At 38.0% G+C, this 12,815-nt stretch overlaps 1 protein-coding gene and 1 long non-coding RNA gene across 5 annotated transcripts in view; both read left to right on the forward strand.

Annotated features, from left to right (window-relative positions):
• The window catches only part of LOC124182697 (chondroadherin-like), a 68,545-nt gene extending 62,036 nt beyond the window's left edge, over positions 1-6,509 (forward strand). For 3 of the 4 annotated variants that reach the window (XM_046570277.1, XM_046570278.1, XM_046570276.1), the window contains exon 2: positions 2,394-6,509. In XM_046570277.1, coding sequence (XP_046426233.1) covers positions 2,416-4,287 — 1,872 coding nt within the window. In that variant the 5' untranslated portion in view covers positions 2,394-2,415 and the 3' untranslated portion in view covers positions 4,288-6,509. Of the gene's footprint in view, positions 1-1,833; positions 1,916-2,393 lie in introns of those variants that run through there. The other variant, XM_046570279.1, reaches the window with a different exon arrangement.
• Positions 6,510-6,602: 93 nt separating this feature from the next.
• On the forward strand, positions 6,603-11,823 carry LOC124182721. Its single transcript, XR_006870844.1, has 2 exons — positions 6,603-9,020; positions 9,723-11,823. It is a non-coding gene; the product is annotated as an uncharacterized LOC124182721 (long non-coding RNA).
• The last annotated feature ends 992 nt before the right edge of the window (positions 11,824-12,815 follow it).

Here is a 12,815-nt window from a genome sequence, read left to right on the forward strand (position 1 = left end):
TTTGATTTAAATACAATTCACTGAATTTCCAACAATCCTTAAATCGTTACAAAAGAATGATTTTTTCTTGAAAAAACAACCATCATTACACGATCGTTACGATATTCAATTTCATTATAAAGTGTAGCACGTATAGAGCATTGTTCCAGTTTATTAATCAAGAAAAATCATGGGAAAATCACACAAGAGGAAGAAGAATAAGGAGAATAAGAGCGAGAAGTTCTTTAAAAAGTTGAAGAAGATAGTTGATGCGATGCCTGATAGCTCTTCAGATACGACCTCGAGTAGCCCGAGACGCGAGGTTATGCAAACAATTGCTGGCAAAAATTTCTTTCCTCTTTTCCTTTTTCGATAAGTTGATGTTAGCTCTTCTCTTTCCTGTTATTAACTTAACATTGTTACTTACGTGCTCTTTGCATCTTGTAAGATGTATTTCGGTATGTTAAATTATTTTTTTTTTCTCGTGATAAATTAATTTTAGTTTGAGGATGCCCCCCCCCCCCCCCCCCCCCCCCCCCCCAAAGGATCGAATCGTCAAAGATACTTTATTCCTATCGATGACCGTTGACACCGCGTAACCCCTTTTTCACACAGAGTTTAATAACTAGATTTGTGATTTTTTCTCTAAATAAATATTTTCTCTAGATAAATAAATGGAATAGAATGGAAATTGTTCTGCGTCTGTGTGTTTCAAATACTAGGAATTCGTCCGATATTATGCACGAGTCGCCACTCTGCGTTGTTTCGTGAGATTGGAAACTCCCTGAAAGTGCCTTAAATCTATTTGTTATACTCTCGTCATGATAATCTTATTATTTTGTATGCAATGAATTAACATCGATTGTTTTATTACACATTACTGCTCTGACAATGAGTGAAAATCGTTCTGCTCATTTCAGAAACATTTTATTCGAAAGTGTTCGATATTTTTATATAAAATTCAAAAAATGTGAGCAAGTATATAGACCGAATTGCAAATGAATTCTAATCTAGCGAGGGAGAAGGTCATATATAGAGCCTATATGTTCTACGGAATATGTTCTACAAAATTGTCTCTGCAGAAATATTTTTCTACAGAATATATTTCTACACAAAAGAATGCGAGATTCACATCAGAAACAATCCTGCATGAAATTATTCTATACACTATTCTGTAAAAATATAATTCTTTCATGCTTTCCTTTAAATCTACGACTCAAAACAAAAAAAAACATATCTTGATTTTTTTCAACTCGTTCCGTTCAAGTTATATTCGTTTGAAGTCTTCAGACAGGTGCTTTGCAATAATTCATAAATCGAGAACGTGTGGGTAAAAAAAATTCAAAACAGTGATGAACACTGTTTATGATAGGTAAAATGAAGCGAAAAAAATCACGCGCGTAACAAATTTGAACTCAAAATCTGATCTGATTTTAAAAATAACACGTCTTGTACCGAGTGTGGAAATAGATATACCGCGTTGATGGACCAGAATTAAGTTTTTGATTTTGTTCTACAGATTGATAGTTGAAGTATAATCTTTCTGAACCCCAGGAGACCAGCTTTGAACTCATCTTCGTTTTTCGAGAAAGAACCCTTCAAAGTTACTTAGATCCCTCGAGTGGTTGAAAAGAAATATAACATCGTTCTCCCGGGCAGAATCGAACCCGGACATTGGATTACTGACCCCGGGACAATAGCCACTCGGCCGTTCGGCAATGAGACTACGACGACGCGTGGGATGTAAGGTGTCCACAAAACTTTAAAGGGTTTTTCTTCAAAAAATACGGATGATTTGTCAGCTTGCCTTTGGGGAATTCAAAGGATCCTATGTGAATCACCAGCTGACAAACCCCCAACCAATGGAGTCCATCAGAAAACTTGGATCAGTTTTTCCAGTATCTCCGTCTCAGCCCTCGAAGTACTAAATACATTAGTTGGTATTTCTAGTATGACATAAAATCAATTTCCATTTTGTGAAAAAAAATTTTAGCAAAAACTGTCGCCATTTTGGACGAAACAAACTTGGACTGTGGCAAATGGGATCCAATTTCTAAGAATAATGTCTCCAAATTTAATGTGAATTGGTTTGAGCCATTTTTCGGATATCGCTGGAATTGTAGAACATGTTACCGAGCAAAATGATTGTCGCTATTGTCAATACCAATGTTTTCTATTACTTAATTCCAGTAAAAAAACTATTCAAACTAAGCTCGACCGATTTACTTTTTATTAAAATAAACCTTAATCAAATTGAACGATTAGTCGTCGAGATATAAGTTCCCGAAATTCGCCAACCTTTTGAGCTGTCCACTCATTTAAACCCACTTGCCTCGTTGACCTCGAGTAGTCAGGACATCATTGAATGTACCATATAGAATGCGATAGAAAAAACGGTATGCTTTTTGTTGCAGGAGCAAAAGAAGTTCATATGGAATGGCAGCCGGCTGGTGGGTGTTACGGGTGCAGTTCGTGGCGGTAATGGTGGCCGTCATGACGGGCGTTAGTGGTCTTTGTCCGGCACGGTGTAAGTGCGACGACGAGTTTTTGCGCGTATCTTGCATCTCGACTGGCCTCGACGTCGTTCCTATTCAACTGAACCCGGAAATCCGGCACATCAACCTGGCCGGCAATAGAGTGACCAGTCTTCATCTGACCTTTGGGTTCTACGGCAATCTCGAGACCCTCGACCTCAGCTCGAACCTCATCCACACTCTAGGCTCTGACAATTTTAATCTCCAGCAGAACCTGCTCTCCCTAAACGTTAGCTTCAACTCCGTCCAGACGATTTCCAAGAACGCATTTCACGGCCTCAACGCCCTCAGGGAACTTGATCTTAGTGGGAACAACATAACGGAAATCGACAAGCAAGCACTCAGGTTCACCAGCGAATTGGAATCGTTGAATCTTAGCAGAAACTCCCTCACAAGTCTTCCAGATGGCCTGCTCAAGAACCTCCACAAAATCCGCACCCTGGTGCTGAACAAAAATCCTCTTCTTGAGGCTCCCGCCAACAACCTGGCTCTCGCGCCAAGCTTAGAAAACCTTAACCTCGCCTACAACCTCATACAAGAACTCCACAGAGACTCTCTGTCCTCCCTTCCGTCCCTGATCACCCTGGACCTTGCGAACAACGTGATAAGAGGCATTAGTGAGGACGCATTCGACCGTCTTCCGGGACTTTTGCGTCTCGATTTATCCGGTAACAACTTGACCTCGGTACCAACTGCTCCTCTTTCCAAACTGACCATGCTGTCGAAGCTGATACTCAGCCGAAATCCTCTGGGATCCCTCCAGACGATCGCCTTCCAAAATCTGTTTGAGCTTCGTGACCTTGAACTCGAGGAGTGCTTAATAGCGCGGATTCACGCCAGGTCATTCGCGGACAACATTAATCTCGAGCAGATATCGTTGGATGGAAACACCGAGTTGGAAGAACTTCCAGAACGTATTCTATACGGAGCGAGGTACCTGAAGTCCGTCTCGTTACGGAGGTGCAGTTTGGCGACACTGCAGCCGACCCAGTTTCCCGTCGACACTCTCGCCTCTTTTCAGGCCGGGGGTAACCCGCTTTTGTGCAACTGTTCCATCCAGTGGCTGTGGAACGTGATCCGGTCCGAGGAGCATCGAAACGAGTCCCGGCTGAAGGTAGACTCCTTGGACATCGTGTGTGCTGACGAGGAGTTTAAGGGCAAGAGGCTCATTTCGCTACCTGAAAGCTCGCTACGGTGTCACTTGAGTCCCCTTTATCTGTCGCTCTTCGCCAGTGGGTGCCTAATCACGACAGCGGCGATACTAGCCCTGATAGTCTACGTGACCAAGGCGAAAAGGAAGAAGCAGCCGGCGTACACCGCGCCTAGGCCCGAACTACTCGTCTACGTCGGCCAGGGTAGTGAGCTGGACAAGAACACCGAGTCGTACAGCAGACGACTGATAGCCCAGCTTGAGGAGGTGGGCTACAACTCGCCTGGAAAGATGCAGTGGGATGCGCAACTGGCGCGACCCTCGCGGGACGCGAAAGACTTCAACCTCTACGAGACCCCGCAGTACGCAAGACCCAGTGTCCACGAGACGTCCACAGGGGTGTTGGTCCGGCCTCAGAGGTCCACCGACATCTTGGACCCCTACGCAAGGCAGGACGAAGCCTACGCCGTGGCGGACGTTACCTCGCTGCAAGAAGAAGCTCCGGAAGTACTCTCTCTCTACCATATGCAGAGCTCTACCAACAGGTCAAACTTCCCCCCTGTCGTCGACTATGATGCACCCTTCCACTACCAGAAGCAAAAGCCGCACATTGTTTTCGTCTGATCGTTGGACAACGAGTGATCAGTCCAAAGGAAAAGGGATCGCGGAATGAGCGCAGCTGAGGAAATGGAAGGATTCGTCAGACAAAGAAGCGAATTTACTTTCGGAATATAACAAGGTCTCCGTGAGTCTGATAGCAGCTGCTCGTTGATGAAAAAGACTCCCTGACACATTGGTCTTCATAGGAGCGAGCCATTAGGATAGTACACAGTTGAACCTCGCTAACGTTACGCACGACCCCTACTAGGCCCCAGCGAATTCCGCCACTTTTTCAAATCTCGATTCACGCTCGCGTGTGTGTATGCGGATATTGATGCTCGACTCGAGAGTGACTACTTGCAGTAGGTACTATAGGAGGGTTGTCCAGTTGGGTAGGTGAAGTTGACGTTAGCGGGGTTACGCTGTACCATGAAGTTGGACTTCACTTGCAATTATGAAGCTCAGAATGAATGTAAGTCAAATGTGAGATAACTGTGGCGTATCAGCTCCGCTCATTCGCTCACGTAAAATCCGCATAATTTATTATAAATTTGCTCAGCTGTCAGAATTCAAATATTTTGTGAATGTAGGTAATAACGAAAATAAGATTAATAAAATCAAGCTTAATTATAGATATTAGTAATATGTAGCTCAAGAGATGATCGTGTACGACAAGTTGGGGGCTTTAATGAAAATATTCCTCAGCCTTCTGCACTCGTCCAGAAGACACTTGCTTGAAAATTCGTAAGTTCTCAGAGTCGCATTAATTTCAGACGCATCATCGTGGTGTCGGGTACTGGTGTTACGTGAAGACCAACACAAATGTACAAATTGTATGATCAAATGTACAATCGAAGCAGTCATTTCACAGGATGTGTATAGGTGTTCATTAGATGAACGATGAACTAGGGTGAATATCATTTTGCACTGCTTAGCTCATTTAGATTAGTTTTGCGAAACATCACAGTCAAGTTGTGTGAGAGTTTCCACCGGGGCTTCAAATGGCTTTTATGCCCTCAGTTGAAATCAGTCTTTTCCGAAAACAATTCTGTTCATAATCTCTCTGTTCTCAAATTTTCAGAAACAAAAGTAAATCGTCTACTTTAGTTATCATAAATCCGATGAAACATAATATTACGTTTTCTTATTTTTTAATTATTCATTTTTAATAGCTTCAACCAAGTTCTAAATTTATTATTTTCTATGAAACCACAATTCTGATGACATAACTAAAAAGTTATATTATATAGTTCTCGATTAATGTCTACGCTTTCAAAGTTTGAAAGTATTGCCAGAAATAAACACGCGCTCACAAATCTAGATGTGAAAGTCTTGAAGTTATATTGTCGTTGAAATTGGGAATTCTTTAAGTTGATTTGTACATTTCTTGATTGATATACACAGTGACAAAATTATTCACAGCAAATGATGAATCGTAAAATGATAATAGACCGAATCCATTTCAAATTGGTCAGGCAAAGCGAAAATGATTGAACGAAAATTTGTAACCTAACGAAATTGGAATATGTTTTTTTCTAAGGTAAAAAAGAGACTCGTATTTTCTTGTTTGACAGGAAAATAAAATTCCTACAAAATTATGGCCGTTCGAATATTTACGCGCCCGCTACAGATGTTCAATGAAACAAATGCATTTTTTCTTCAACACGCTACATCTTCGGAACGAATTAAGATAATTGCAAGTTTCTGGTTTCATTTTGTGAAGTTTTTAGCGTTCTTTCACAGCCCATGAAGAAACTGGAAGTTGAATATAGCGCCTCTTTGTCAAAAATTTGAAAAAATTGATTCTCTCAAATCCGATTTTTCTCTGTCCCGCATTTCACACAATATACGGGGTGATATGCTTCATTTATCCTGTGAGTTTGATGCTATGATATGCCTTCGTATGTGAAAACCAAATTCCTGCGTTCTAATGAAATTTTCCAATTTCTGTACTATTCTTAATGTTTTTATATTTTTACAGACCACGGTGAGTTTTTGATAGAGGAAAAATTGTACTAGAAACTTGTTCCAGCTATAGCTGGACTGCTGAAGTAATAGATAATCGAACAACGTACGATGTCCGAATTCTATATAGACTATATTTCTATTCAGCTAAACTACCAAATGGTCTAGCGCGAAACATCGAAAAACTTTGTAATTAAGAGTTTATTTCATTACACAAGGCATTAATTATGTAGCAATTTCTAATGAAACGATAGTTGAAAAGTCTCTTACACTTCTACGCCTGGATGCTTAAATGTTCTGAATCCGTAACACCGGTTCTCGGAATGTTCGCCTATTTGACATGTAATTAATGTCTTGTCTACCGAAATAAATTCTTGATTAGGAAGTTCGTCGATGTTTTACGCTAGACCCTTTGGTGCTTTGACTGAATAGAAATATGGTCTAGAATTCCGACATCGTACGTAGTTCGATTCTCCATTATTATAAAAAGTCATCATGTTGATAATTTTCAAAAATCTTCTAGTTTCATCGTGGGCTTTGGAAGAACGCCAAAAACTTCACAAAATGAGACCAGAAACTTGGAATTGCGTTAATTCGTTCCATAGATATAGCGTGTTCAAGAAAAAAATCGTTCGATTTACTGTAAGATTTTTAGCGAGCACGTAAATATTCGAACAGTCATAATTTCGTGGGAAAAATGTTATTTAGCCAAACAAGAAAATATGAGTTCCTTTTTTTACCTCAGAAAACATCATATTACAGTTTCGAAGAATCCTGCAACATTACATTTTCCGGGCTGCTCTAACTGAGATGGATTCGGTCAATATATTAACAGTATCATATTGAACTTCGATATAGTTTCAATAATCCAACATGCACACTATCAAGTGAAACTTTAGTGATGTACGAACTAAAATAATCAAGAGAACAGTTATTGTTGTATTAGGATTATGAGTCCTTAGAAAGCAGCTGAAATAATTATGAAAACTCTTTACTGAAATTTAAAATCATGCTGCGCTATCATGACTACAAGTTTGACACGCGTAACAACGAAAACTGATCTGCGCTACTAGATTGATCAAATTCCCGAAACTTCCTTATAAGTATACATCAGTTTCAGACGTATCGGAAATTGATAATACTCGTTTGCGATTTGTTCGTGCTTAGGCAGGATTGTCAATAGTCATGGAAAGTACTTGTAAAACCTACTAAGTGTTAATAATTAGGGTTACGATGGTGCCAATTTTGATTATAATATACATATAATATTATTATATAAAAAAAGTCTAAAGATACGTGAAGATTATTATGCGTTCTTTCAACCTTCTGGAATACCACAGAGTAATTCATATAATACGATTATCCCGTTTTCCAATATGCTCACAGCCGTATTTTCCCGAACGATCCGAATTTGATTTTTAATATAATTCCATTACAAATGACGAAGCATTCCTAAAAGCTCGCTTGAACAACAGGGAGCTGCATCATCCAGCTTCTGAACTCGGACTTCGTTGAGATATTTTGCAAGTCATCTACGTGCCAAAACACAGACATTCGCAATAAGAACCGGTGCAACTTAGCAGGTCGAGCGTCAGATTGCGCATGCGCGGGGTGTTCGGAATTTAATACAGACTGGCCACCTTAAGCCACAGCTGTCAAACGTAGCTTTCCGAGGTTATGTAAGTGATGTTAATTTTTGAGGGTAAGCTGGTCTCAAATAGTGGATATCAGCCTTAAGAAAAAGCTTAGCAAACATTTTTCGTCAACTGACTAGTGGCCGATGATTGATACGAGTCATCACAGCAACATAATTTTAATTCCGCACTTCATACGGGAGACATTAAAATCTCATCTTCCATTTCTAGTAAGTTGGCACCCCTGCCTTGCGAACGAAAATATTTCCGTGGTACGATCTGTCAGAGCAATGGAGTTCTATTAGTTTTCGCAGGCGCAGTCACTCAGCCTGCTAAGTTTCACCTTTTCATCTCTGCAGATACAAGAACTTGAAATAGCAATTCACGAAGCTTGGTGCATCAAGGTTTGAACCGCTTGATAGTTGATCGACATGTTATACAATCGTACCCTTTCATCACAATACGTCCGCCTATTATCCAAAGGATGTAGCTTCATTGCCAATTAGAATTGGTAGCCCTGTATTCGAGTTACCAAACTACCGAAGTAGCAATTGGAGAGCATTCGATCATCTGCAACTGTTTCATCAGCATACGGTGTACAGATAAAAAATTAGCAAACAATACGTGAATCAGCCTGCCTGTCTATCTCTTTAATTCGTCAATTGCAATTTTCGCTATCAGTGAAAGTAGGTATTATGTGAATTTATTCATTTATGACATTTTCTTAAATTTACGAAAGCTCAACAAAAATGCTCTCACACAGTGAATGAGGTATTTTTTTATTTCTGTTTCAGCTCAAGTTACGAAGTGTAAATGCCAATTATAATGAAATAACTTGGAATACCTACATATTTATAACCTTATACACACTGAGAACAGGTGTGCGAAAAACAATTAATCGTCTTCCGGTGTAGACTGTATACATTGCTGAGCTATATTCTATAAATCTACGGTGCGCCTGTTTTTTTGTACTGCAAGGTTTTCTTGCAAGGATCTGCCCGTAGCGCGCGTAATTCAACTTGCTCAATTTTGATTCGCTGATATCCATGCACGTAGCCTGAAACAAACTTTCACTGATAAGAAGAAATTCCCTAGAATCAACCGATTGACAAGTAACAGTTAACCATAACCTCTCACCTATTAACCCCTTGATGGACAGTGAGACGTATATGCCTCACTTATTCAGTCTCCGTTTTTTTCGTATTTCTAATATATTTTTGCATATTTTGTATGCATGTAAATACTTTTTGGACTCTTGGGTGTCTAAATCATTAAAATTTGATGCAAAATTGCAATAACACGTTCATTTGATACACGGGGGTTCTGCGTAGAAACACCTACCTTACCGGCAAAGCTCTCCCCAGACGCAAACCCTTGAAGGTTACCCCCACCCTCGTCAGATAAAATGCGCTCTACGTCAGCATCGTTACCATCCTTTTCATAGTCTGATTATTGATCGTCGTTAAAAAAATCCTGCAAATTACCATGTTTCAACCCCTCATCAAAGTATGTTTTGCTACGCAAAACCTCCCTTGTATTACTACTTATTTATATATTTGTTATAAACAATTAACACGAAAAACTCGTTAAAAAAAAAGGTTCTCTTTGTAACGTAGATAGCTGAGGCTCTGAAATTTCTTTTACGTATTTTCCATACACAGTTTAATGAAATATATTTATTCAGAATTTTCGGTACCCTATTTAAAAAAAAAATGTTGTGAATTTCAGGAAACTTCCGCCATTTTGAATTTCGTAATTCTAACTTCTGAATCGTAATCGGTGACCTCAAAAACATAGAGATGATCTATGATTTTCTAAATTTGTTAAGTAGAAAAATGTGCCCCTCAAAGGGACAAAAAGGATAGGCTCACGGCGCAGCCATGATTCCTTACACATCAGTCACTCTGTCCACCATGCTAGTAAAATTTTTACGAAACTGGCAACACATATACGCTAGACGATGGCAGGTCCTTTCAGGGAAACGTCTAGGTAAATTCCTGCATAAGAATTAGCAATTTTAATCAAAATAACACCAGTACACTTACAAGTATGGTACGAAATTCAATATCATACACTCACACAGACATAACACGAGGGCTGCTAATTGAAATAAATGAGAATTATCGATTCTCAATTGGTTCTTAACATTTATCGGATCAAATCATGTTGATAGAATTTTTCTGTATAAGAAGCGATAAAATTCAGTAGAAATCAGAAGATTAGAATAGACGAATATTACGCACCTTTTACTAATGTAAAATGTGGAAAAATATTATCTATAAAACCTATTTTAAAGATTGCACAACGTCCTACACATAGCAATTCTTGCAGCACTCAAAGAACCAAATCCAATGCTGAAAAGGGTGATGATTTACTTTTTCTTCAATGGTTTCTGATATTCTTCAAAAAAATCTCACTCCAAAGTTGCTCGTCTATAACGAAATGGTAATAATCTTTTCTTGAATTTGACGCTTATAATACACGAGTAACACAATATCAATCCTTTTCTTCAAATCTGCTGTTTCAACTCTAAATTTCATGCCACGCACAATTCGTTTATGTAGTCTAATACATGTATGCAAGTATTCATCTGCCATTTTGGGAGACAAGTTACAATTTTCATTGTCTTTGATTACATACGTATTGTCATGAAGCAAGTGATTTCTATCGTGTAATCAAACGCCCTCAAGTTTAAATCACACTTGGTTCAGCCAGATTAGGAAATACTCGTGCAAACTAATTGGATTGGAGGTAAACATTCAGCCAATAATAATCAATCGATACCACCAATCAACCAATTAACCCGAACAACGATGATTCGCAAACATTGTTTAATTACATAGAAATGTACAAAGATAATATGTTGATGCTACAGTGCCCGATGATTCAATCCATTATCATAGTTGCTCTCAAATATTTGCACAAGTATATTTATAGGTTTCTAATGGATTGTTTTGCAATGAAATATATTTCATCAGGTTGAATCGTGTTTAAAAAAACGCTAATATCATTCAACAGTAGCAATAATAATACTAGGTTCCAGAAATCATCATTGCCCTGAGCAAAAATTTTTAATCGTTAGTTGATTTTATATGTAATATATATATACAAGATTTACGATACCACATAGATTATGATACAAGATGGACGGAATACTGCAAATACTAAATTTGCGATGGTAATTTTTGGCAGTAAAAATTCTTAAATTCTTACATTGCGCCAATTATGCAGCGAAACCTAAGGTTCCAATAACTAGAGCATCAAAAACGCTGAAATAAGAGGAACGCCTCTGGACATTCAATGTCGAGGATTTAGGTGCGGTGAAAATTCTACGGAATAGAATAATTCAGCAATTGAAATGTTTGAATTACAATTAATACAAATGCGATGGAATACGTCAAACATATTCTATTGTGAATATATTTCTACACGCCGGTTTTAAGACGATAAAAACACAAATTTTGCACAACACACGTTGTAGACGAATATCCGATGTAACTCTTTTCGTTCAATCCCATAAATTGCATGTACGGGGAATATTTCTTGAAGGGAGGGGACCGATGAATATTCCTTGTATACAAGCTGAATGCAATAATTTTCTAAATATAACGTTTAAAAATCGTACTTAATAAGATTTCGTGCTAGCCAATTGAAATACAAAAACACAACGCCAAGTTTATTCTATATACATACAAACACACGTAATACACTATAAATATTATACGATGCATATAAACCTTATAGTTGTGCGGTACTTCATTTACTGGCCCTGTTTGAAATATGTAAAAATTGAAGCAATAACAGTTAAGATTATATTGTATACATATATATATATACATATATAAATACCAAATATATTATATATTTATATATTTATTAATTTGTATGAATGACAATGTTACGTTTTGGATATAAAATATACTGACACAGTATGAATAAACTTATGTTTGAATAATATGAACCGCCGAGTTCGTGAAATTAAGTATTATAAACGTAATCGGTGTTCCACCATTTTTTCCCCCAGACTGCACATTGCACCCTGCACGTCTTTCTGTCTTTCTTATTCACTTTCTTCTCTTCTGATCGTAAATCACACCTTAAAAAGATTGATTGCGTGAAAATCGATACGTTTTTCTAATTTTATCACGATATGTTCGTACATTCGATATTTATAAATTTATTATATTCGTAAGCTGCGAAAATCTTGTTGATAATACAGAACTAGAAAACACTGGAATTATAAACAGAAGCTTGGATATCGATATTTCGATTCAAATCGCTGCAAATTGGTCAGATTGCATTGGATTCATTCGATTTCATCCACAGTGGTTGAGTTTAATTAGAAAACTGTTTTCCACAAAGTCACTAAAACTGAATATCGCTATTTGTTGATCATAACCTACATCGGTTCCATATTGTAAAATTAAATATTTAACGAAGCCAATATTGTTAAAAAAAATAGTCATTTAGAAAATGATAAATTTTTCACAATTTTAAAGGGATTTGCAATGGAGCATCAATATCTTTTCGCCAACGTATCCAGTATTTTCTGTCTTCGTATTTTTAAACCAACCTTCGAGCGCAATATCTTTCCTTTCGCAATTAAATTGTAAGAACATCACGGAGAAATTTAATCGAAGCAACGATACATTTTCATTCTGATACGTATGCACTAGATCACACTTCGCATTGATTCAGAGACTTCGAGACATTGACCATATATTATTTAACCAGGTGTTGGTTGAAAAATGTTAATATATTTGCCTAAATGAAGGGGGATTTAGGAAGTGCGATTTGTACTTGTTCTACTTACCAACAAACGTAGAAAACCGCTGAGTCCGATCAACCAAAGTTTGGCTAAATTCACGGAAATTATTCATCTACTTTATGGTCAGCAAAATAGTTATTTGCTCCGAGAAAATGATTTGGTCGCTGATCTTTGGTTGATTCGCG

This window comes from Neodiprion fabricii, chromosome 5 (assembly GCF_021155785.1).
Source record: "Neodiprion fabricii isolate iyNeoFabr1 chromosome 5, iyNeoFabr1.1, whole genome shotgun sequence".
NCBI lineage: Eukaryota > Metazoa > Arthropoda > Insecta > Hymenoptera > Diprionidae > Neodiprion > Neodiprion fabricii.